Source organism: Lipophrys pholis, assembly GCF_963383615.2.
Source record: "Lipophrys pholis genome assembly, chromosome: 1".
Taxonomy (NCBI): domain Eukaryota; kingdom Metazoa; phylum Chordata; class Actinopteri; order Blenniiformes; family Blenniidae; genus Lipophrys; species Lipophrys pholis.
The window spans coordinates 25,711,872-25,738,298 of NC_137635.1; the positions used below are offsets into that span (position 1 = coordinate 25,711,872).

At 48.4% G+C, this 26,427-nt stretch overlaps 1 protein-coding gene across 1 annotated transcript in view; it reads left to right on the forward strand.

Moving 5' to 3' along the window:
* Positions 1–1,212: 1,212 nt before the first annotated feature.
* The window catches only part of LOC308113543 (disks large-associated protein 1-like), a gene marked incomplete at both ends in the record, with an annotated part of 78,108 nt that continues 52,893 nt past the window's right edge, over positions 1,213–26,427 (forward strand). The window contains 3 exons of the mRNA XM_080469918.1: positions 1,213–2,655; positions 21,357–21,571; positions 22,888–23,083. Of these exons, the coding sequence (XP_080326044.1) occupies positions 1,213–2,655; positions 21,357–21,571; positions 22,888–23,083 (1,854 nt within the window). The remainder of the gene's footprint in view (positions 2,656–21,356; positions 21,572–22,887; positions 23,084–26,427) is intronic.

The window sequence follows — 26,427 nt, forward strand, 5'->3', positions numbered from 1 at the left end:
TCTGCGTCCTCACGACATCATGGAAACCCAGTGTAGAACATAAGCCAGGCCTGTTGGTGGCGCTGTAAAGCGGCCTCATAAATACAACAAAACCAGAGAAGAAAACATGGTGATGACATCATAGCTTTCAGCTCATGGGTCTCGTCCATCCTCACTCAAAGCCGAGGCGGAATTTTCACATTGCTGTTCATAACAAAACCCATTTTCAGGCTCCGAAACCTGCGGCGTGGGACAGGAGATGGTGTCGTGGTGTGGGCGGGGCCTCAGTGTCCGTCTGGAATAAATAACTTTGGTCCTTCATGTTCAATGAGTTTCCTCCAGAGGCTGTTTCTCAGAGCATCAAGTCAAGAGGAAGAAGAGAGACAACTACTGAGGGAGTTTAAACATGAACTACTGAGGGAGTTTAAACATGAATTACTGAGGGAGTTTAAACATGAACTACTGAGGGAGTTTAAACATGAATTACTGAGGGAGTTAAACATGAATTACTGAGGGAGTTTAAACATGAATTACTGAGGGAGTTTAAACATGAATTACTGAGGGAGTTTAAACATGAACTACTGAGGGAGTTTAAACATGAATTACTGAGGGAGTTTAAACATGAACTACTGAGGGAGTTTATACATAACTGTAGTTATTGTAGCTGTGATTACAAGTGTTTTCTCAAGGAAGTAGTTCAGGACTTCCTGTCCACAGTGCATCTGGTGTTACTTCAGTCTTTTCATGTCTCGTCCAGATGTTTCTGGACTCATGACTTTACTCTGAAAGCAGCAGCAGCAGTGAAGACAGAGGGAGGTTTGAGGGACGACTTTACTCTGAAAGCAGCAGCAGCAGTGAAGACAGAGGGAGGTTTGAGGGACGACTTTACTCTGAAAGGAGCAGCAGCAGTGAAGACAGAGGGAGGTTTGAGGGACGACTTTACTCTGAAAGGAGCAGCAGGCTGATACAGGAAGTGAAAAGGTTTCCAGGCTGCTGGACGGTTTCAGTCCCAGTTTGTAAAGTCAAGCAGGTGGACAGGAGGTCACAGCTTTCCTGTCTCTTTTATCTTGTTTATGTGTTGATTTCAAGCTTTCACCTTTGACCTGGACATTCTAACAGAGTTGTGTGTTGTTTCTTTGTGTTTCAGAGTGTGCAGCTCTCCTCTCAGGGACAGTCTTCTGCAGCCTTTCTGACCCTCCATCATCCCTCTCTCCTTCACTCACTGCTCTCGACATGAAAGGCCTGTCCAGTAGTCGGAGCCACCATCATGTGGTCTCCTATGAGCCGTCGTACGACCCGCTGGGTCACCACGTTGACCACAAGCCATACCTGATCAGTCAGATGGACATGCCTGTGCCCATCCCCATGCCACACCCTGCTGAGCTGCCCTACTACAATGCTCAGCGTCCGCCCTACCCCTCTGACAGCAACAGCATCGTCCCATATGGAACCTTTCCCAGGAGGTGCCACTCCACCTCCTCATCCCACCATCCTGAGGTAAAGGATGAGTTCATGGCCATGGTACCATATATAGGAGGAGGAGGAGGAGGAGGAGGAGGAGGAGGAGGAGGAGGAGGAGGAGGAGGAAGAGGAGGAGGCTATGGAAGTAAAACGCCTACTCGGGTACCAGCAAATTTGGTGGACCCGTTTGAGCGTCAGCCGTCCTTTTCCAGAGACGGCTACCACACACTGCAGTACAAACGAGGAGTCCTGGCCCATAGTGGGGGGATGGGGGCCAGCAACAACAACAATGACAGCCCGGGGAGAATCCGTCACCTGGTCCACTCGGTCCAGAAACTCTTCACCAAGTCACACTCACTGGAGGGGCCACACCACACACAGTCCTCCAAGGGGGCCAATAATGGGAGTGTTAATGGTGGCGGTGGTGGCGGAGGAGGTGGTGGTGGTGGTTCACGGGCCAGCCTCGAGGGTGAAACCCCACCGGGGGGGGTGCGCCACCGCAAGCGCAGCAAGAGCCGCGAGCGCTGCCGATCAGCGGAGCCCAAGCATCGCAGCCACCACCACCACCACCACCAGCTCCACGGCTCAGCGTCTGCTCCAGGCTCTGGATACTGGAGTTCAGACGACAACCTGGAACGGGAGCTGTGTCTCTACCACCCTCACCACCACCAACCTCCACCCTCACCCTCACCCTCCATTTCCCCTTCACCCATCGCTATGACCATGGGCCGTTACCAGGGCAACAACCCTGACAAGTTCCCCCAAACTCCCCTCCCCAGTCTCTCCTCCTCACAGTCCCAGCAGTACTTCCTGATGGACCCTTACGCCACACTCAGCGAGCACACCCACTCCCACGCACACCATGGCCACACACACCACCACTCTGCACTCAAAGCCTCCCGGAGCAGCAACGATGTGAAGTATGCAGCGTCATCGCCATGCATGCCAGTTAGTGGTAGCAGCAATAACAGCGGTGGCGGTCTCGGTGGAGGAAGTGGCCCCTTGCTGCCACTGGGTCTTGTGGACGGGCCCCTTGTGAAGAAAGGGGCGTGGTCGTCAAGCCTAACGGTGAGCAGGGCCCGAGAGGTCTACACCAACACCAGCAGCCACAGCCAGCTTCGAGCCAGCGCAGGAGCCGCTAACCTAAACCTAGATAGAGCTCTAGTCAAATCTAAGGCCAGTCAGCAGCAGGAGCGCTCTTGCCATTTCTTGCAGGTAAATAATTCCTCCCCAAACCCTCTTCAAATCCAGTCGATTCACCCTCCCACCCTTTGTTCACTCCCTTTTTTCTCTGCCAATGTTTCCTCTGAGCCAGTACTGTCCAGTCCTGCACCACAAACTACACTTTCTGACCAAAGAGTATCTCCAGTGACAGAAAGACAAACACCGGCCTGAAGCTGAGCACAGCAGGAAGGACGCTGCGCTTCCTAATCATCCCTGTCAAATTCTCATATACCTGAGTATGAAGCTCCTCCGTCCTCTGAGCGTGATGAGGTGAGCAGTGTGGACAGAATCACGTCCTCTGAATGACTCCTGGGGTACGTCTGAAAAGTCCCTCCTATCTCCTTATCTTGGGACTTTACCTTGACCCCTGGATGACATCACAGGGTTAGTGAAAGGTGTTAGGAGGCATCGTAAAGGAGTGAAGGAAAGGTGTTAGGAGACTTCCTGAAGGAGTTAGTGAAAGGTGTTAGGATGCTTCCTAAAGGAAGTTCAGGAAAGGTGTTTGGAGGCAACCTAAAGGAGTGAAGGAAAGGTGTTAGGAGGCTTCCTAAAGGAGTTAGGGAAAGGTGTTAGGATGCTTCCTAAAGGAAGTTAAGGAAAGGTGTTAGGAGGCAACCTAAAGGAGTGAAGGAATGGTGTTAGGAGACTTCCTAAAGGAGTTAGGAGGCTTCCTGGAGGTGTTAGGATGCTTCCTAAAGGAGTTAAGGAAAGGTGTTAGGAGGCGTCCTAAAGGAGTGAAGGAAAGGTGTTAGGAGGCTTCCTAAAGGAGTTAGTAAAGGTGTTAGGAGGCTTCCTAAAGGAGTTAGTAAAGGTGATCACGGTGGTGAGGCAGTCAGACTTTCACTTAGTGACGTCATAATAAAGCGACGGCGGCTCTAGTTAGTGACGTCTGCCATGGTGGGGAAAGAACTACAAGTTTCTGAAAATGAACTACAAAAAGTTCATCTGGGTTCTAGATGATTTCAAGTTGTTCTAGGCAGATTATTGCTTTGGTAACTTACATGATCTGCTCCTTTTTCAGTCATCCTGAGTTTCCCTGAACGCTCCGATAAGCGGTTTCCTTTAAATGTTGTCGCTGCAGGGAATTCTGAGGAACATGAGCTGGTCTCCTTTGGTAAAGGAAGCATCAGTGGTTCCTAGGGTAAAGGAGGTTCTAAAGGATGCATCAGTGGTTCCTAGGCTAAAGGAGGTTCTAAAGAAAGCATCAGTGGTTCCTAGGCTAAAGGGGGTTCTAAAGAAAGCATCAGTGGTTCCTAGGCTAAAGGAGGTTCTAAAGAAAGCATCAGTGGTTCCTAGGCTAAAGGAGGTTCTAAAGAAAGCATCAGTGGTTCCTAAGCTAAATGAGGTTCTAAAGGAAGCATTGAGCCTCCTTTGCTTTGCTTATTGAGAATTCAGACAGTCCTTATCATGGCCACGACACAAAACCCTTCCGGGGTGAAGGAGGAGTGGATAGTGAAGGAAACAGGAGGGACTATAAGGAGACAGGAGGGACTACTCGGATGTACCCCTGGTCAGGATCATCAGGCCTTCAGGCCAGGAGTTCTGCTCATAGACAGAGAGAACCCCCTGGAGCTTCCTGCAGAGGCGTTCTCTGTGGAGCAACCAATACCAGGAGTCATTCTGAACATTTCACATGTGATGAATCCAACAGCTTATAGGAATTTTCCTACCATTTCATCACTTTTACAGTATTTTTCTAGTTATGACATCACTGAAATCATATTAAAAAAACTATTTTAAAACTTTGATTTACGAAATGTTGTCAAGCTCCTGTGAGGATACAATTATTTTTATGAGATTATTGATAATCCACAAATGCTGTGTTGAGTATCACATTAACAAATGTTAGAATGGAGGAGAGCATTACTGAATCTTAGTGACTCAAATAAAGGAAATGTAATGGTGATATTTTAATGATTCATAAGGTAGACTGATTGGCTCCATGACCTCATGACCCTCCACGGGATGATGGATGGATGGGTAGATAGAAGCATAGATGGATGGATGGATGGATACATGGATGGATTGATTTATGGATGGATGGATGGATGGATGGATGAAGGATGGATGGATGGATGCATGGATGGATGGATGGATGGATGGATGGATGTGCAGATAGATGCATAGATGGATGGATGATACATGGATGGATGCATGGATGGATGGCTGATGAATTGATGGATAGATGAATGGATAGATGATCGATAGATAGATAGATAGATAGATAGATAGATAGATAGATAGATAGATGATCGATAGATAGATAGATAGATAGATAGATAGATAGATAGATAGATAGATAGATAGATAGATAGATAGATAGATAGATGTACGGCATGCGTCTGTGCGGCGTATGGTTGCAGGGTCAGAAGGTCGTAGTGCGTCTACAGCCTCAGAGGAAACATTGCCCCTCCTCCACCAGTCTTACCCCACCTTTTCTCCACTCACCCGCCTCACCCCCACGCTTCTTATCTACCCACCTCCACCTCCTTTACCCCCCTTGGTTGGGAGAGCTTCCTCTTCCTTCTCCTCTTCCTCCTCTTTCCTCCTTTTTGAGTTGAAGAGAGAAGTAAGTGCAGAGCCAGTAGCAGCCTTACTCTCTCACTGTAGGTGACCCATGAAGAGCCACACCCTTCCTCTTCCTGTAGACTCCATTTTGTTTTACTGCTTCCTTCCTCTTCCTGTAGACTCCATTTTGTTTTACTGCTTCCTTCCTCTTCCTGTAGACTCCATTTTGATTTACTGCTTCCTTCCTCTTCCTGTAGACTCCATTTTGATTTACTGCTTCCTTCCTCTTCCTGTAGACTCCATTTTGTTTTACTGCTTCCTTCCTCTTCCTGTAGACTCCATTTTGTTTTACTGCTTCCTTCCTCTTCCTGTAGACTCCATTTTGATTTACTGCTTCCTTCCTCTTCCTGTAGACTCCATTTTGATTTACTGCTTCCTTCCTCTTCCTGTAGACTCCATTTTGATTTACTGCTTACTTCCTGCCTGGTGCCGCTCATCTTCTGTCACGTTGGGATGATTGTGGATGTTTGTCTTCAGCTCCAGTCTGTCAGCTTCACACGGGATGGAAACAAACCAGAAACTCACCAGTGGTTTACTGCAAGTGTTTTCATTGAGGCTCAACCATCAGAAAAACAAGCTCATCTCCTCTAGTTTGTTCTAATATAGAGCCTGACATCTACTGACGTCCACTGACATCGACTGATTGACCACTGACGTCTACTGATGGACCACTTTCGCCTACTGACGTCTACTGATTTACCATTGACGTCTACGTACATCTACTGAGGCGCCACTGATGTCCACTGACGTCTACTGACATCCACTGATATCTACTGGTCTCTACTGATGGACCATTGACATCTACTGATGGACCACTGACGTCCACTGACATCCACTGATATCTACTGGTGTCTACTGATGGACCATTGACATCTACTGATGGACCACTGATGTCTACTGATGGACTACTTTCGCCTACTGACGTCTACTGATTTACCATTGACGTCTACTGACATCTACTGATGGACCGCTGATGTCTACTGATGGACTACTTTCGCCTACTGACGTCTACTGATTTACCATTGACGTCTACTGACATCTACTGATGGACCGCTGATGTCTACTGATCGACCACTGATGCCTACCGACGTCTACTGGCGTCCACTGATATCCACTGACATCTACTGATGGACCACTGACGTCCACTGATGTCTACTGACATCTACTGATGGACCACTGACATCTAAAGACGTCTACTGATGGACCACTGACATCCTCTGATGTCTACTGATGGACCACTGACATCCATTGATGGACCACTGACATCTACTGACATCTACTGACGTCTACTGATGGACCACTGACATCAACTGACATCTACTGATGGACCACAGACGTCTACTGATGGACCACTGACATCAACTGACGTCTACTGATGGACCACAGACGTCTACTGATGAACCACTGACATCCATTGATGGACCCCTGACATATACTGATGGACCACTGATGTCCACTGACGTACATTGATGGACCAAAGAATTCTACTGACATCTGCTGATGGACCACTGATGTCTACTGATGGACCACAGACATCTACTGATGGACCACTGATGCCTACTGACATCCACTGGTGTTAACTGACTACTGTCAGGGGGGGATTGAGATGCTTTTCCTTTATTTTCTCACCAATGTCTTGTTATATATTTAATCAAATAAATTGTAACTCAGAAATATTGCAGTATAGTAGAACCACTAAAGGTGGACATCCTGTACTGGTGGACGAATCACAGAGCACAACACGTATTAACTGTGAACTCACCTTAATGACAGACAACATGCCAAAGCAGGACAACAACATGCCAAAACAGGACAACAACCTGCCAAAACAGGACAACAATCTGCAAGAACAGGACAACAACCTGCCAAACTACGACAACCTGCCAAAACAGGACAACAACCTGCCAAACCAGGAGAACAGCCTGCCAAACAAGGACGGACTGCCAAACAAGGAGAACAGCCTGCCAAACAAGGAGAACACCCTTCCAAACAAGGACAAACTGCCAAACAAGGACAAACTGCCAAACAAGAACAGCCTGCCAAACAAGGAGAACAGCCTGCCAAACAAGGACAAACTGCCAAACAAGGACAAACTGCCAAACAAGAACAGCCTGCCAAACAAGGACGGCCTGCCAAACAAGGAGAACAGCCTGCCAAACAAGGACAAACTGCCAAACAAGGAGAACAGCCTGCCAAACAAGGACAAACTGCCAAACAAGGACAAACTGCCAAACAAGAACAGCCTGCCAAACAAGGACGGCTTGCCAAACAAGGAGAACAGCCTGCCAAACAAGGACGGCTTGCCAAACAAGGAGAACAGCCTACCAAACAAGAACAGCCTGTCAAACAAGGAGAACACCCTGCCAAACAAGGAGAACAACCTGCCAAACAAGGAGAACAACATACCAAAACAGGACAACAACCTGCCAAAACAGGATAACCTGCCAGACCAGCACCACAGAAAACCTGTCAAACCTGTCAAACCAGGAAAACCTGCCAAACTACGACAACCTGCCAAAACAGGACAACAACCTGCCAAACCAGGACCACATCATGCAAAACCAGGAGAACAGCCTGCCAAACAAGGACGAACTGCCAAACAAGGACGAACTGCCAAACAAGGAGAACAGCCTGCCAAACAAGGAGAACACCCTGCCAAACAAGGACAAACTGCAAAACAAGGACAAACTGCCAAACAAGAACAGCCTGCCAAACAAGGAGAACAGCCTGCCAAACAAGGACGGCTTGCCAAACAAGGAGAACAGCCTGCCAAACAAGAACAGCCTGCCAAACAAGAACAGCCTGTCAAACAAGAACAACCTGCCAAACAAGGAGAACAACCTGCCAAACAAGGAGAACAACCTGCCAAACAAGGAGAACAGCCTGCCAAACAAGGAGAACAACCTGCCAAACAAGGAGAACAGCCTGCCAAACAAGGAGAACAACCTGCCAAACAAGGAGATTGATTGATGATGGAGCCTCCTGCCACTGTGTTGTGACTCTCAGCTTGACTTTCACTTTGGCTTCACAGCAGAGAACATAAGTCCTTCAGACCAGAGCCTTAACCACAACCACAACCACAACCACAACCACAACCAAAACCACAACCTAACACAGAGCCAAAACCAAAACCAAAACCAAAACCACAACCACAACCTAAAACAGAGCCAAAACCACAACCAAAACCAAAATCACCACAACAACCACAACCAAAACCACAACCATAACTATAACCATGAACAGAGCCACAACCACATCCACATCCACATCCACATCCACATCCACGTCCTCAACCTCAACCTCAACCACAACCAGAGCCACAACAACAACCACAGCCACAACCTCAACCAGAGCCATAACAAGAACCAGAGCCACACCCACAACCTCAACCAGAGCCACAACCACAAACACAACCAGAGCCATAACCACAGCTACAACCACAACTAGAGCCTTAACCACAAACACAACCACAAAAGGAGCCACAACAACATCCAGAGCCACAACCACAACCACAACCACCAGAACAGCAACCACAAGAGTAACAATCACAACCGCAACCAAATCCAATACCAGAGCTACAATCAAAACCACAACCAGAGCCACAACAACAATCCGAGCCACAACCACAACCACAACCAGGGTCACAACAACAACCTCAACCAAAACCAGAGCCACAACCACAACAACAATCAGAGCCACAATCACAACCAGAATAAGAGCCACAACCATAACCACAACCACAAAAACAACCACAGCCACAACCTCAATCTCAACCACAGCAACAACCTCAACCTCAACCTCAACCTCAACCACAACCACAACCACAACCACAACCAGAGCTACAACCAAAACCATAACTACAACCAGAGCCACAACAACAACCACAACTACAAGAGCCACAACCACAACCAGAGCCATAACCACAACAACAACCACATCCACAACTATAGTGACAACCACAACTACAACCAGAGCCACAACAACAACCACAACTACAACCAGAGCCACAAGCACAACCAGAGCCACAGCCACAACCTCATCCACAACAACCACAGCCACAACCACAACAGCAACCAGAGCCACAACCACAACCTCAACCAGAGCCACCACCACAAACACAACCAGAGCCATAACCACAGCCACAACCACAACTCGAGCCTTAACCACAACCAGAGCCACAACCACAACCTCAACCAGAGCCACCACCACAAACACAACCAGAGCCATAACCACAGCCACAACCACAACTCGAGCCTTAACCACAACCAGAGCCACAACAACATCCAGAGCCACAACCACCATAAAAGCAACCACAACCACAACCACCAGAACAGCAACCACAACAAGAGTAACAATCGCAACCAAATCCAAAACCAGAGCTACAACCACAACCATAACCACAACCAGAGCAATAACAACAACCACAACTACAACCAGATCCACAACCAGAAACAGAGCCATAACCACAACCACAACCAGAGCCACAACAGCATCCAGAGCCACAACCACAACCATAACCACCAGAACAGCAACCACAACAAGAGTAACAATCACAACCACAACCAAATCCACAACCAGAGCTTCAACCACAACCATAACCACAACCGCAACCACCAGACCGGCAACCACAACAAGAGTAACAATCACAACCACAACCAAATCCACAACCAGAGCTTCAACCACAACCATTTCCACAACCGCAACCACCAGACCGGCAACCACAACAAGAGTAACAATCACAACCACAACCAAATCCACAACCAGAGCTTCAACCACAACCATAACCACAACCGCAACTAACACTAACACCACAACCACAACAACAACCACAACCACAACCACAACCACCAGATCAGCAACCACAACAAGAGTAACAATCACAACCACAACCAAATCCACAACCAAAGCTTCAACCACAACCATAACCACAACCACAACCACAAAAACAACTAGAGCCACAACCACAACCAGAGCCACAACAACATCCACAACCACAACCACAACCACAAACACAAACACAAACACAAACACAACCACAACCACAACAACAACTAACACTATCACCACAACCACAACCACCAGAACATTAACCACAACAAGAGTAACAATCACAACCACAACCACAACCAGAGCTACAACCACAACCATAACCACAACCAGAGCCACAACATCAACCACAACTAAAACCAGAGCCACAACCAGATCCACAACCATAGTCACAACAACCATAACCACAACCACAACTACAACCACAGCCACAACCACAACCATAACAACAACCACAGTCACAACCTCAACCTCAACCTCCACCACAACCACAACCACTAACACAACCACAACAACAACTAACACTAACACCACAATCACAACAACAACCACAACCACCAGAACAGCAACCACAACAAGAGTAACAATCACAACCACAACCAAATCCACAACCAGAGCTACAACCACAACCATAACCACAACCACAATAAGAGCCACAATCACAATCACATCAATAATAACATCGAGAGCCACAACCACAACCACATCCACATCCACAACCACAACCACAACCACAACCACAACCACAACCAAATCCATAATCACGACCACAACCACAACCACAGCCACAACCACAACTAGAGCAGGAACCGCCTGCCAGATTTTCCCGTCCGGCCCCACAAACCACCAAGCTACGTGCTGATTAGGATTCATAGGAGGGGTTTTCACATTTCACTTCATTTTCACCAGAATGTTTCATTAAAATTTTCAGTACCAACTGTGTGATCTTGCAATATCATACACAGTTTCATGAAGTACACTTTGTACTCCAACAAAGAAAGACTTTCAAGGATAAATTTAAAGTTTATATTAGCAATATTTTACTGGTCTGGCCACTGCAGATGAAACTGGACTGTATGTGGCCCCAGAACTTCACTTCATACATATATATATATATAGATATAATAGTTATATAGATATAGATCTATATATATTTAAATATATATATTTATGTGGTTCTGTGCAGAAGTCTACCTATACATTTCTATGTGGTCTGTCTTCTTCTGGTTTTTTGTTGTTTGGTGAGTCACCGCGCCCCTAAAGGCGAGGCATGTGTACTACATGCCCTGAAGCCTCGTGTTGAGCCTTGTTCATAGTGAGGTGTGGACGGAAGTTTTTTGGGAGAAGGCCAGGGAGGACAAAGATAGCAGTGCAGCAGTATGTCAAAGTATTCTGACTTTGAAGTGGAGTGAAGTGTTTATAATTCACATTGAAATGTAAATGTTTTGTGACATTCAGGTCAAACCTCTCATACTGCTTTAAGGTAAACTGACATTTAATACACAAAGAAGTTACATTGGAGCCTGAGAGTATTTATGTTTAAGATTTATTTATTTATTTTTATTGTTGTATTTGCACTTTTTTAGGACTTATTTTCAACCCAACCAGCCAAAGACACTTTGAAGTGGAATTGGTTTTACTGATTGCTTTCACTGAATACTGTTTATGTTGAAGTATTTTATACTTTATATGTCAAACTGATTCACTGGGTTTCATTTTGAATTTATTTTTTTTGCCACAAAATCCAGGTGAAGTTGTTTAAGTTACCATAAATAAGAGAAACAAGACTGCAGAGTGTAACTGGGTTTTTGTTGTTCTGACTGAATAAAGTTTAAATAAGTTCTTAAGTCGTTCTGAGAAGAAGTTTGATTCAATAAGTGAGTTTTACAATCATTTCTAGGTAAACAAAGCTTCTACCAATAGTGCTTTTAGCTTCAGATATCTTAGCTGCTCCAGAAATACACTATTGAGTATATTTGCAATAGTAATGTAAGTATAGGATCAGGGAAGTATCGGTATCGGCCGATACTCAATTCTGAAAAATCGGATTGGTATCGGGGGCCAAAATGTGTGATCAGTACATCCTTAATATATATATATAGATAGATATGTATATATATATATATATGTGTGTGTGTGTGTGTGTATATTTATATATACCTGCTATTGATCAGTAGCCATTATTGCTGCTGCAGCCAAAGCCAGAACATTCCTGACTTGTTAATGCTGACTTGGTGGGATTATAGCAGATAAATTCATGGAACAATAGAAACGGACTCACTTTCACTTTTGTCTGGTACCGACTGGTACCGACTGGTACCGACTCCGACTGATACTGACTCCGGCTGGTACTGGCTGGTGCAGACTGGATCTGACTCTAGCTGGTTCTGACTCTTGCTGGTTCTGACTCTGGCTTGTTACGACTCCGGCTGGTTCTGACTCTCGCTGGTTCTGACTCTGGCTGGTTACGACTCCGGCTGTTTCTGACTCTAGCTGGTTCTGACTCTGGCTGGTTCCGATTCTGACTGGTTCTGACTGGTTCCTGCTTAGCCCCAGTTTTGTTTTTTTTCTTACCATTTTGGAGCTTTTCTCCCTTTGAGCAGTTTGATCTCTCAGCATCGCTTCTCCCCACTTCGCTTGTTGTGGGTTTTTTAAAGCGTTTTCATACAGGAGATAGAAATCATTCTGAAAATGACTCTGGTGTGTCAATAGAAATAGAATAAGATCAAATGTTTATTTAGGTATAATTTAGTGAAAGCTTCAGGGAGTCACTACAAAAAGGCTAGAGAGCCGCAGGTTGACCTCTGACCTTTAGCCAGAGCGTCTGCTCGTGGATCAGCTCTAATGCTTCAGTAGAAGCACAGAGCGATTCCCTCCCTTTCAAAATGCCTCGTGCAGTGAAGGACTGAGAGAAGGAGCGTTTGGTTTAATGTGCAGACATTTCCTGTTTGATCGTGTGGAAACTCTGCAGACTTGATTGAGGATGAATCACCCAGGCTTCACAAGTCTGAACCACATGTTGGACTTGTGAGTGGGATCTCTGTAAACATCCTCAATCCAGAGTGGTTGTGCATTCTGTCTGTGATGAGGAACCAGTGAGCCGGTGGATTAGGAAAGCAAGTCGAGCAAAACGGTGTGATTCTGGAGAAACGAGCTACAAGCAGCACATCAGAGCAGTTTGATCCTAAACCTGAGCTCGTCCCTCCGGCGCCACGCTCAGTCTGGAAGTGATTATCTGCAGCGTCCCGCTCCGTTTCAGATCGGTTATTTCTAACGCTGCTGCCTAGAGCCCTCAAACGCTGTTACCAAGGAAACCGAGGACTTTCTGTAGTGTAGAACCTGCTAGGTACATCCAGCTCGCCGTGAGTCAGAAGGAAGTCACAAGCTGCTTCCACTTCCCGTCAAACTCACACAGCAACAGGACTGACTGGCAGGAAGTGTGCAGCAGGAAGCAGTGCAGCAGGAAGCAGTGCAGTGGGAAGTGTTCAACAGGAAGTGTGCAGCAGGAAACAGCGCAGCAGGAAGTGTTCAATAGGAATTGTGCCGCAGGAAGTATTCAGCAGGAAGCAGTGCAGCAGGAAACAGCGCAGCAGGGAGTGTTCAACAGGAATTGTGCAGCAGGAAGTATTCAGCAGGAAGTATTCAGCAGGAAGCAGCGCAGCAGAAAGTGTTCAACAGGAAGTGTGCAGCAGGAAGCAGTGCAGCAGGAAACAGCGCAGCGGGAAGTGTTCAACAGGAAGTGTTCAGCAGGAAGCAGCGCAGCAGAAAGTGTTCAACAGGAAGTGTGCAGCAGGAAGCAATGCAGTGGGAAGTGTTCAACAGGAAGTGTGCAGCAGGAAGCAGTGCAGCGGGAAGCAGTGCAGCAGGAAGCAGTGCAGCGGGAAGTGTTCAACAGGAAGTGTGCAGCAGGAAGTGTTCAACAGGAAGTGTGCAGCAGGAAGCAGCACAGCAGGAAGTGTTCAATAGGAAGTGTGCAGCAGGAAGCAGCACAGCAGGAAGTGTTCAACAGGAAGTGTGCAGCAGGAAGCAGCACAGCAGGACGTGTTCAATAGGAAGTGTGCAGCAGGAAGTATTCAGCAGGAAGCAGTGCAGCAGGAAACAGCGCAGCAGGAAGTGTTCAACAGGAAGTGTGCAGCAGGAAGCAGCGCAGCAGGACGTGTTCAACAGGAAGTGTGCAGCAGGAAGCAGTGCAGCAGGAAGCAGTGCAGCAGGAAGCAGTGCAGCAGGAAGCAGTGCAGCGGGAAGTGTTCAACAGGAAGTGTGCAGCAGGAAGCAGTGCAGCAAGAAGCAATGCAGCGGGACGTGTTCAACAGGAAGTGTGCAGCAGGAAGCAGCGAAGCAGGAAGTGTTCAACAGGAAGTGTGCAGCAGGAAGCAGCGCAGCAGGAAGTGTTCAATAGGAAGTGTGCAGCAGGAAGCAGCACAGCAGGGAGTGTTCAACAGGAATTGTGCAGCAGGAAGTATTCAGCAGTAAGCAGTGCAGCAGGAAACAGCGCAGTGGGAAGTGTTCAACAGGAAGTGTTCAGCAGGAAGCAGCGCAGCAGGAAGTGTTCAGCAGGAAGCAGCGCAGCAGGAAGTGTGCAGCAGGAAGCAGTGCAGCAGGAAGCAATGCAGTGGGAAGTGTTCAACAGGAAGTGTGCAGCAGGAAGCAGTGCAACAGGAAGCAGTGCAGCGGGAAGTGTTCAACAGGAAGTGTGCAGCAGGAAGCAGTGCAGCAAGAAGCAATGCAGTGGGAAGTGTTCAACAGGAAGTGTGCAGCAGGAAGTGTTCAACAGGAAGTGTGCAGCAGGAAGCAGCACAGCAGGAAGTGTTCAATAGGAAGTGTGCAGCAGGAAGCAGCACAGCAGGAAGTGTTCAACAGGAAGTGTGCAGCAGGAAGCAGCACAGCAGGAAGTGTTCAATAGGAAGTGTGCAGCAGGAAGTATTCAGCAGGAAACAGCGCAGTGATGTGAGGCGGCTGCGGGGGCGACAAGCTGCATTTATGTGTTTTGACGTCACAGCCTGGAGAGAGAGAAAGAGCGAGAGAGTACATTTTTCCATGCTCTCTCTCCCGGTGATTCATCTGTAATTACAGTACCAACGTTGTTCTCCTGCTGCTCCTCTCTTATTGTCTGAACATACTGCTGAACACACTCCAGCTGCTGAACACACCCCAGCTGCTTAAAATACTGCTGAACACACTCCAACTGCTGAACACACTCCAGCTGCTGAACACACTGCTGAACACAATCCAGCTGTTTAACATACTGCTGAACACACTCCAACTGCTGAACACACTCCAGCTGTTGAACACACTGCTGAACACAATCCAGCTGTTTAACATACTGCTGAACACACTCCAGCTGTTGAACACACTGCTGAACACATTCCAGCTGTAGAACACACTGCTAAACACAGTCCAGCTGTTGAACACACTGATGAAAACACTTCAACTGCAGAACACACTGCTGAACACAATCCAGCTACTTAACATACTGCTGAACACACTGCTGAACACACTCCAGCTGTTAAACACACTGGTGAACACACCTGAACACAGTAAAAAAACGCTACTGAACACACTGCTGAACACAGTCCAGCTGTTGAACATACTGCTGAACACACTCCAGCTGTTGAACACACTGCTGAACACATTCCAGCTGTAGAACACACTGCTAAACACAGTCCAGCTGTTGAACACACTGATGAAAACACTTCAACTGCAGAACACACTGCTGAACACAATCCAGCTGCTTAACATACTGCTGAACACACTGCTGAACACACTGCTGAACACACTCCAGCTGTTAAACACACTGGTGAACACACCTGAACACAGTAAAAAAAAACGCTACTGAACACACTGCTGAACACAGTCCAGCTGTTGAACACACTGCTGAAAACACTCCAGCTGTTAAACACACTGTTGAACACACCTGAACACACTAATGAAGACGCTACTGAACACACTGCTGAACACACTTTAGCTGTCGAACACACTGCTGAACACACTCCAGCTGTTGAACACTGTTGAAGACACCTGAACACACTACTGAACACACTCCAGCTGTTGAACACACTGCTGAACACACTATTAAACACAATCCAGCTGTTGAACACACTGCTGAACACACTCTTGTTGTTACACACACTGCTGAACACACTGCAGCTGTTGAACACGCTGCTGAACACATTGTTGAACACACTGCTGAACACAATCCACCTGTTGAACACACAGCTGAACACACTACTGAACACACTCCAGCTGTTGAACACACTCCAGAACACACTGCTGAACATTCCAGCTGTTGAACACACTGCTGAACACACCCCAGCTGTTGAACACGCTGCTGAACACACTGCTGAACACAACCCAGCTGTTGAACACACAGCTGATCACACTGCTGAACACATTTTAGCTCTTGAACACAGTGCTGAACACACTCCAGCTGTTTAACATATTGCTGGACACTCTACCGAACACACTCCAGCTGCTGAACACACTGCTGAAGTCACTCCAGCTGTTAAACACACTGCTGAACACACTGTTGAAGACACCTGAACACACTACTGAAGACACTGCTGAACACACTCCAGATGTTGAACACACTCCTGAACACACTGTTGAACAATCTCTAGATGTTGAACCCACTGCTGAACACATTTTAGCTGTTGATCACACTGCTGAACACACTCCAACTGTTGAACACACTGCTGAACACATTTTAGCTGCTTAACATACTGTTGAACACTCCTGAACATACTAATTATTCAACGATTCACAAAATAAAGTCAGTGAAGAAAACGTGAACTGAGTTACACCTTAACTTCTATTTCATTATTTCTCCCTTGAAGTAGTAGTATATTATGAAACACACAGTAAACACACAGTAAACATTTGTAGCATCAAGACCCCAGGAGGGTAATGATGAAGTACAGTACTCAAGATAAAGTAAAGCACAGTATGTAATAAAGTATGTCAGTAAAATGGTTGTGGTTCCTGGTTCTGCCAGACCACCTGGTTGTGTGTACCTGGTTCCTGGTTCCAGACGAAAGCCGGACAGGAGCAACTCCTGGTCAAGAGGAGCCGTAGCATCCATAAGAACAGACTGAGCTCAGAACTCCTGGTCCACCATCTGCTGGTCTGGTAACCATGGTAACAAGGACCAGAACTCCTGGTCCACCATCTGCTGGTCTGGTAACCATGGTAACAAGGACCAGAACTCCTTCAGGAGGATTTTGAATAACAGTCTGGAAGACATTTTTGTTGTAATAATAAACCAGTTCATCGGGGGTGGACTGAAAAGAGTACAGTAGAGTACAGTAGAGTAAAGTACAATACAGTAGAGTGCAGTAGAGTAACGTACAGCACAGCACAGTACAGTACAGTACAGTGGAGTAGAGGAGAGTACAGTAGAGTACAGTACAGTGCAGCAGAGTACAGTACAGTAGAGTAGAGTAGTAGAATTGAAAGACGACTCATGGAGTACGGTACACAGAGAAGACGAGATAAAACCTGTAAATATTTAAACAAGGGAGCCAATAGAAAGCTATTGCTGTTTACATTAAATGAAACACAGAGACTGAGACTTAGTTTCTGAACATAAATCCTCAGACGCCATGTTGGAGTACTGGAGGGTTCTGTACACATCATGCACTATGTAAGCCTGTTAGTGGGTCTGGTGCTGCGGTATCCGTATTGGAAGTCAAGGGGTTAATACCTGAAGCGGCGTCTTCATGATGGAGAGAGTTTAACGATAAAGGAGAGTAGGCCGTGGTCAGCCATGGAGAGTTCATCAGCTGTATCGTCTGGAGCAATACATCAGATCCAGAATCTTTCCTTTACAGTTTCTAGTGATGAAGGCATGCTGCAGAAATCCAGACCTCTCGAGACAGGAAGTGAGGTCTGTCTTTATAGACTTTGGGTACGTCTGAAAAAGTCCCTCCTATTTCCTTATCTATGGACTTTACCTTAAACGCTGGATAACATCACGGGGTTAAGAAAAGGTGTTAAGAGACTTCCTAAAGGAGTTAGTGAAAGGTGTTAGGAGGCTTCCTAAAGGAGTTAGTAAAGGTGGTGTGGCAGTCGGACAGCACTTTCCCTAAAGGAGGTTCAAAAGGAAGCATCAGTGGTTCCTAGGCTAAAGGAGGTTCTAAAGGAAGCAACGAGCCTCCTTTTCTTTGCTTTTTGAGAATCCAGACAGTCCTTATCATGGCCACGACACAAAACCCTTCCGGGGTGAAGGAGAAGTGGATAGTGAAGGAAACAAGACTGTGTATCAATTCTGAAATCATCTCATAAATCAACACCTTCAAGCAGCAAACGACATCTAACATGGAGATCTAATCTATTAAACAGCAACACTATGTACAAAGAGTGTGTGTGTGTGTGCGTGTGTTGAGTGATGAGGGTGAATGGGTGTAATGACCCCGAACGTCCACCAAGTGGAAGCAGACATTTGCGGGTCAATGTGAGTGGGTGTAGTGACCTTGAACATCCACCAGGTGGAGGCAGGTTCAGTGTGGTGACTGTGACGACCACTAGGGGCGTGCAGCGGCGCGCAGAGGGAGAGCGATGACCCACGTTACCACAAGAGGCGTTTGACTCGCTCTTCCTGGGGATGGCGGTTGCTTAGCGACCAAATAAACAAGACGCCCGTCACGCGCGCATGTGCGAGAGGCATCTTGGAGCGAGCGGTCCACCGAGGTCGGTTGTGTTAAAGTGACGACTGGACAGTGTTGGTCCGGTTCCGAGTGCTGAAGGTCTAACTGGATGTCGGAACATGTAGCCAGAACTCTGGTGACCGTGTGGATGTGGTCTAGTGGCACAAGTTAGCGGTTCGGGTACTAAATGTGGCAATGTGTGTGAGCTCTATCAGATAAGACGAGCAGCAGCGGACGGATTTAGTGAAAGCGGAAGAGACAGAGAAGGAGAGAAGAGTTCTGGCGAGGTTCGGTTCTGAACCCTGGGTCCTCCACACAGAGATTGAAGAAGCTTCTGGAAGCTACTTGATTCTCTGGTTTCTGTGGTGGGGGAACTGGAGTTCGTACTGCGATGGTGCACGTGAAGGTCGTGCTCACATAACAGGCTGTGAGCACGTCTTGGAGATGGTTGGATTTTCGCCAGTTTGACTTTTATAGTCATGCATCATGGTCCGACTCCTGCTGCGCTCAGGATGCCTCTGAGCCAATCTCCTTGGGCTGGTCTCAGGGTTCCAGACCATGGGTGTGGTGGAGTTGGTGGATCCCCCTGGTGGTGAGCTGCAGGGATGCAGCTTCCAAGGTTGGGGCCTGGGGGCCCCCCTTGTGGGGGTCACGTGACCAATGGCGAATTTTTCCAGTGGGGACTACATGTTTCTTTGTTCTCAGAGAAACATGGTCATCAACAATGGTCATGGTAAGTTACCAAAGCAATAATCTGCCTAGAACAACTTGAAATCATCTAGAACCCAGATGAACTTTTTGTAGTTCATTTTCAGAAACTTGTAGTTCTTTCCCCACCATGGCAGACGTCACTAACTAGAGCCGCCGTCGCATTATTATGACGTCACTCAGTGAAAGTCTGACCGCCACACCACCGTGATCACCTTTACTAACTCCTTTAGGAAGCCTCCTAACACCTTTACTAACTCCTTTAGGAAGCCTCCTAACAACTTTCACTGACTCCTTTAGGAAGCCTCCTAACACCTTTCCTTAACTCCTTTAGGAAGCCTCCTAACACCTTTCCTTAACACCGTAATGTCATTCAGGGGTAAGGTAAAGTCCATCTATAAGGAGATAGGAGGGACAATTCAGACATACCAGAAGTAAAGTCTTTCTAGACAGGAAGTGAAGTCTGTCTCGACAGGAAGTGAGGTCTTGCTAGACAGGAAGTGAGGTCTTGCTAGACAGGAAGTAAAGTCTTTCTAGACAGGAAGTGAAGTCTGTCTCGACAGGAAGTGAGGTCTCGCTAGACAGGAAGTGGAGTCTTTCTAGACAGGAAGTGATGCCTTTCTAGATTAGATTGAGATCTTCCAAGACAGGAAATGCAGTCTTTGGACACAGGAAGGGAAGTCTTTGGTGAGTGGCAGGCTGGTATTGTCCATGTGGATATTATAATCCCCCAGCAGGATTATGTTCGGTGAGAGAGAAGAGAGATGAGTGAGGAAACCAGCAAAGTCATTAAAAAAGTCACTGTTAGGTTCAGGGGCCGCTGACCATAGCAACGATGGTGGGAGTTGGACCAGATGGCTAAAAGACGGTGGATTCAAGCCATCCAGAGACGGGCACAGACACCAGCGAGACTTTCCCCTTCTGGCGGTGAACCACTGTGAGAAGTGGAAAGCTGTTGAAGTGAGTTTTGCAGGAACCATAAGGAGACCTTGTCTGTGATGATCCTGCTGGAGCCCAAAGCTTTGGTCTGACCTGACTGAGACCGAGTCTGACCGGTCCAGGAGTCACAGGATCTGACTCTGAGGGACGTGGTGAAATGCTCCTTCACATCTGATGGTTCAGTCAGTTGAAGAGGCCACGCCCACATCAACGCATTGTGCAACAGGAGTAAAGACAGACACACAGGCATTGATACTGAGAAGTCATCGATCAGACGCATTGAACAACAGGAAGTGACGTGTGTGTTCGGAGAAGAGAGGATGGACCCAGTTTGTTCTGAATGATGACCTGCATCAGCTCCCTGCCTGCTGGGCCACAGGGAGGCGTGCAGACACATGTAATGTGATTACTGTAACCGACTCCTGCATGCACTCAGCTCAGTTTGTCACGTGGCGTCTCTCCAGTGTTTCCAAATACGCCACGACTCAGCTGCAACTTGTGGTTTGTGACTCTGAACGACTGATCTGATGTGTATTTTCATAACATGACTGAAATATGTGTGTAACGCTCAGGTCCTGGCTGTCGTCTGTCACTCTGATCTCAGTGAGCAGGCAGAGCCCTGCTACATCGTCCTGCCATCATGTATGAGCCCCTGAATCTGCTGCTGAACTGATTCACTCCTAGAGAGCAGATGTGCAAAGTAGCCAGAGAGGAATTCCACACGGTTTGGTCCATGCTGTGTCAATGAGCCGACAGACGGGAGTGTGTGTGTGTGTGTGTGTGTGTGTGTGTGTGTGTGTGTGTGTGTGTGTGTGTGTGTGTGTGTGTGTGTGTGTGTGTGTGTGTGTGTGTGTGTGTGTGTGTGTGTGTGTGTGTGTGTGCTGCATGCTGCCTTGCCTTGCCTTGCTCCATGTTGCAGGCCGGTGTAGTGGGGGGTTGGTGTGGGTGTTCAGGCAGCGCAGCAGCAGCTCGTCTTCACAGCCCCTCCTCTTCCTCGCCGGCCGGCAGGTTCCTCAAGATGAGTGGAGCGGCTTCTCTCCGCTGGGGAAGGAGGACGACATCCCCTGTCGCAGGATGAGAAGCGGCAGCTACGTGAAAGCCATGGCGGAGGACGACAGTGGAGACTCCGACGGCAGCCCCAAACCCTCCCCCAAGATGCAGGCCCGGCGGGCCAGCTACCTGAAGGCCACGCAGCCCTCCCTCACCGAGATGACCACCCTCCAGTAAGACTCCACCGCCTCCCTCTGCTGAGGCACACACACCTGCAGCGGGCAGCCCACTGTCAGGGTCAGACCACTGTGAGGTGAAGACCACCGTCAGGCAGACCACCGTCAGGCAGACTACTGTCAGGCAGACCACTGTCAGGGGTCAGACCACTGTCAGGGGCAGACCACTGTGAGGTGAAGACCACCGTCAGGCAGACCACCGTCAGGCAGACTACTGTCAGGCAGACCACTGTCCTGGGTCAGACCACTGTCAGGGGCAGACCACTGTGAGGTGAAGACCACCGTCAGGCAGACTACTGTCAGGCAGACCACTGTCAGGGGTCAGACCACTGTCAGGGGCAGACCACTGTGAGGTGAAGACCACCGTCAGGCAGACCACTATCAGGGGGCAGGCCACTGTCATGGGCAGACCACTATCGATGGTCAGTACGTCCTGCAGGTTGAAACCAGCAACCACAGCAACATGAACTCAGGAACGTTTCCAGAACCATTAAGGTCATCACGCTGTGGTCAAGCCAGTTTGTATTGTCCATCTTGATTTGCTTCCTGTCACATGACATCGACTGTTGAGCATGATTCTTGGGTGAATTGAGCTTGAATCGACGGGGAATCAAGGGGGAATCTAGAGTGAAATCATGGTGAATCAAAGGTGAATCTAGGGTGAAATGATGGTGAATCGAGGGTGAATCGAGGGTGAATCAAGAGTGAATCAAGGGGAACTCGAGGGTGAATCGAGGGTGAATTGAGGGGGAAACGAGTGGGAATCAAGGGTGAATCAATGGGGAATCGAGGGGGAATCTAAGGTGAATCGAGGGTGAATCAAGCGTGAATTGAGGGTGAATCGAGGGTGAATCGAGGGGGAATCGAGGGGGAATCGAGCAGGAATCTAAGGGGAATGTAAGGTGAATCAAGGGGTAATCAAGTGTGAATTGAGGGTGAATTGAGGGGGAATCGAGGGGGAATCTAGACTGAACCGAGGGTGAAGCTAGGGGGAATTAAGGGTGAAAATAGTGTGAAATGAGAATGAATCAGTACATTCTTGCTGTAAGACCCACCACCCTGCAGTCATGATCTGACTGGAGTCTCAATATGTGGTGATTTGTGATGAATGAATGAATGAATGATGAAGGAGTGAATGATGAATGAGTGAATGATGAATGAGTGAATGATGAAGGAGTGAATGATGAATGAGTGAATGATGAATGAGTGAATGATGAAGGAGTGAATGATGAAGGAGTGAATGATGAATGAGTGAATGATGCAGGAGTGAATGTGTGTCAGGCTGTAAAAGCGTGCTGTGTTTCGTCCTGCAGGATTTCCACGGAGCACTCCCCCAAACTACAGATCAGGAGCCACAGTTACCTGCGAGCGGTGAGTGAGGTTTCAATCAATAGAAGCCTGGATACCCTGGACCCCAAAACCCTCCTCGACCCCAAATCGCTGCTGTCCTCACCCCAGTACCGCTCCCGCAATGAGAGCTACATGAGGGCCATGAGCACCATCAGTCAGGTTGGTGTCACACTCCCTCCTCCCCCCAGACATCTCCGCCTCATGCTTCTGTGTGCTGGACCTCATGTTCATGCTCTGTGGTGAGAACCACGACTCATCACCTCCACTTCATCTCAACGTCTACTTGGTTCTACTAAGCAAACCTGTAGAGTCACAGTTCCACCAGCTGCTCCAGAAAACATCCGACTGCAAACCAAAGACCAGATCAACTGGCAGGATACGTCAGAGGAATTTCATTCTGGTTCCACTTCACCCAGTTGTTTCTTTTCTTTAGCCAACACTAGCATAGCCAACACTAGCCTAGCCAATGCTAGCATAGCCAACACTAGCATAGCCAATGCTAGCATAGCCAACACTAGCATAGCCAACACTAGCCTAGCCAATGCTAGCATAGACAATGCTAGCATAGCCAACACTAGTAAAGCCAACACTAGCCTAGCCAATGCTAGCATAGCCAACACTAGCATAGCCAACACTAGTAAAGCCAACACTAGCCTAGCCAATGCTAGCATAGCCAACACTAGTAAAGCCAACACTAGCCTAGCCAATGCTAGCATAGCCAACACTAGCATAGCCAACACTAGCCTAGCCAATGCTAGCATAGCCAACACTAGCATAGCCAACTCTAGTAAAGCCAACACTAGCCTAGCCAATGCTAGCATAGCCAACACTAGTAAAGCCAACACTAGCCTAGCCAATGCTAGCTGTGCTGCCTGTACCAGCTTGGCTTGAAGAACAGAAGTCAGACAGGAAACAAACAAACAATTAGAGGGTGGAGATTGATGAAGCATTTTTCCTAAAGTGTGTGACATCATTACTCACATTCATACACTAACAAAGCCAGTCGCCATGCAGAGCACCTAATCCATCCAGTGGCAGCAGTTTGGGCATTCAGTGTCTTGCTCAAGGACACTTCGGTAGGCGGACAGGCAGAGACGGGAATTGAACCTGCGACCTTCCACCGCTCCACCAGTGAGCGACAGCTGGATTAGGTTGCACATCATCACATTGTGTCTTTATTTCCATGGAAGCCATCCCAGGCTTCCTGGTATCAGGCCCACATCCCAGAATCTCCTGAGCCGCAGCGTGGAGAGCAAAGCTTCCGGAAGCCCAACAGAACCAGAACCAGAACCACTCAGGACAGAAGAACCAAAGACAACAAGCAAAATACTAAACCTTTTTTAACAAACTGAAATCAAACAGAATCAACTGAACAAACTCAAACCACAACAAACACATGAACAGGCCAAAGCACAAAGACAACAGCCTGCATTGCTCACAGAACCCACATCGCATCGCATCGCATCGCATCACATCGCATCGCATCGCATCGCATCGCATCGCATCGCATCGCATCGCATCGCATCGCATCGCATCGCATCACATCATATCATATATGATAAAATATGATAATATTATATTGGCAGGAGAACACAGAAGGTTTTGGTTGTGGACAGGACCTGAATCACAATCAATAGAATCAACACATCTTTTCATTCCCATTCACCTGACCTGTCCTCACCTGACCTCACTTGTCCTCACTTGTCCTCACCTGTCCTCACCTGTCCTCACCTCACCTGATCTCATCTCACCTGTCCTCACCTGTCCTCACCTCACCTGATCTCACCTCACTTGTCCTCACCTGTCCTCTCCTGACCTTACCTCACCTGATCTCACCTCACCTGTCCTCACCTGTTCTCACCTGTCCCAAGTATAACTGCTTGTCAAGCCCACTTTCACCTTAAACCTCTTCCTGACCTTGTACCCCCCCTCCCCCCACACACACACTCTCTGACTTGATTGATGGATGGATGGATGGATGGATGGATGGATGGATGGATGGATGGATGGATGGATGGATAGATGGATGGATAGATGGAGTGAATAGTGGAGTCTCCTCCTGAGTGTCCTCCCCCTGAGTGTCCATCCCCTGAGTCTCCTCCCTCTGAGTCTCCTTCTCCTGAGTCTCCTTCTCCTGAGCCTCCTCCCCCTGAGTCTCCTTCTCCTGAGTCTCCTTCTCCTGAGTCTCCTCCCCCTGAGTCTCCTCCCCCTGAGTGTCCTCCCCCTGAGTCTCCTTCTCCTGAGTCTCCTTTTCCTGAGTCTCCTCCCCCTGAGTGTCCTCCCCCTGAGTATCCTCCCCCTGAGTCTCCTCCCCCTGAGTCTCCTTCTCCTGAGTCTCCTTCTCCTGAGTCTCCTCCCCCTGAGTCTCCTCCCCCTGAGTGTCCCCCCCCTGAGTATCCTCCCCCTGAGTCTCCTCCCCCTGAGCCTCCTCCCCCTGAGTATCCTCCCCCTGAGTCTCCTCCCCCTGAGTCTCCTCCCCCTGAGCCTCCTCCCCCTGAGTATCCTCCCCCTGAGTCTCCTCCCCCTGAGCCTCCTCCCCCTGAGCCTCCTCCCCCTGAGTATCCTCCCCCTGAGTATCCTCCCCCTGAGTATCCTCCCCCTGAGTGTCCTCCCCCTGAGTATCCTCCCTCTGAGTCTCCTTCTCCTGAGTATCCTCCCCCTGAGTCTCCTCCCCCTGAGCCTCCTCCCCCTGAGTATCCTCCCCCTGAGTATCCTCCCCCTGAGCCCCTCCCCCTGATTCTCCTCCCCCTGAGTCTCCTACTCCTGAGTCTCCTCCCCCTGAGTATCCTCCCCCTGAGCCCCCTCCCCCTGAGTCTCCTCCCCCTGAGTATCCTCCCCCTGAGCCCCCTCCCCCTGAGTCTCCTCCCCCTGAGTATCCTCCCCCTGACCCCCTCCCCCTGAGTCTCCTCCCCCAGAGTCAATTTTTCCTGAGTCTCCTCCCCCTGAGTCTCCTCCCCCTGAGTGTCCTCCCCCAGAGTCGATTCCTCCTGAGTCTCCTCCCCCTGAGTCTCCTCCTCCCTGATTATCCTCCCCCTGAGCCTCCTCCCCCTGAATCTCTTCCCCTCACCCTGAGCCTCCTCATGAAGCTGCTGTAGAGAAGAACCAGACATGATGTTTACCATGAAGATTTAAAAATATTCCTGAAGATTTTTTTGTTAAATCATTCCTGTTTCCTGTTTTTATCCTCCTCCTCCTGCTCTTTCGCCTCCTGTTCCTCCTATTCCTCCTGATCATCCTCCTCCTCCTTCTCCTTCTCCTGCTCCTCCTACCGTTCCTCCTCCTTCTCTTGCTCCTCCTCTTCCTCCTCCCCTCCTCCTCCTGCCCTTCCTCCTCTTCCTTCTCCTGCCCTTCCTCCTCCTCCTGCTACTTCTTCTCCTCCTCCTTCTCCTGCTCCTCCTCCCCCTCCTGTTCCTCTTCCTTCTCTTGCTCCTCCTCTTCCTCCACTTCCCCTCCTCCTCCTGCCCTTCCTCCTCCTCCTCCTCTTCCTCCTGCTACTTCTCGTC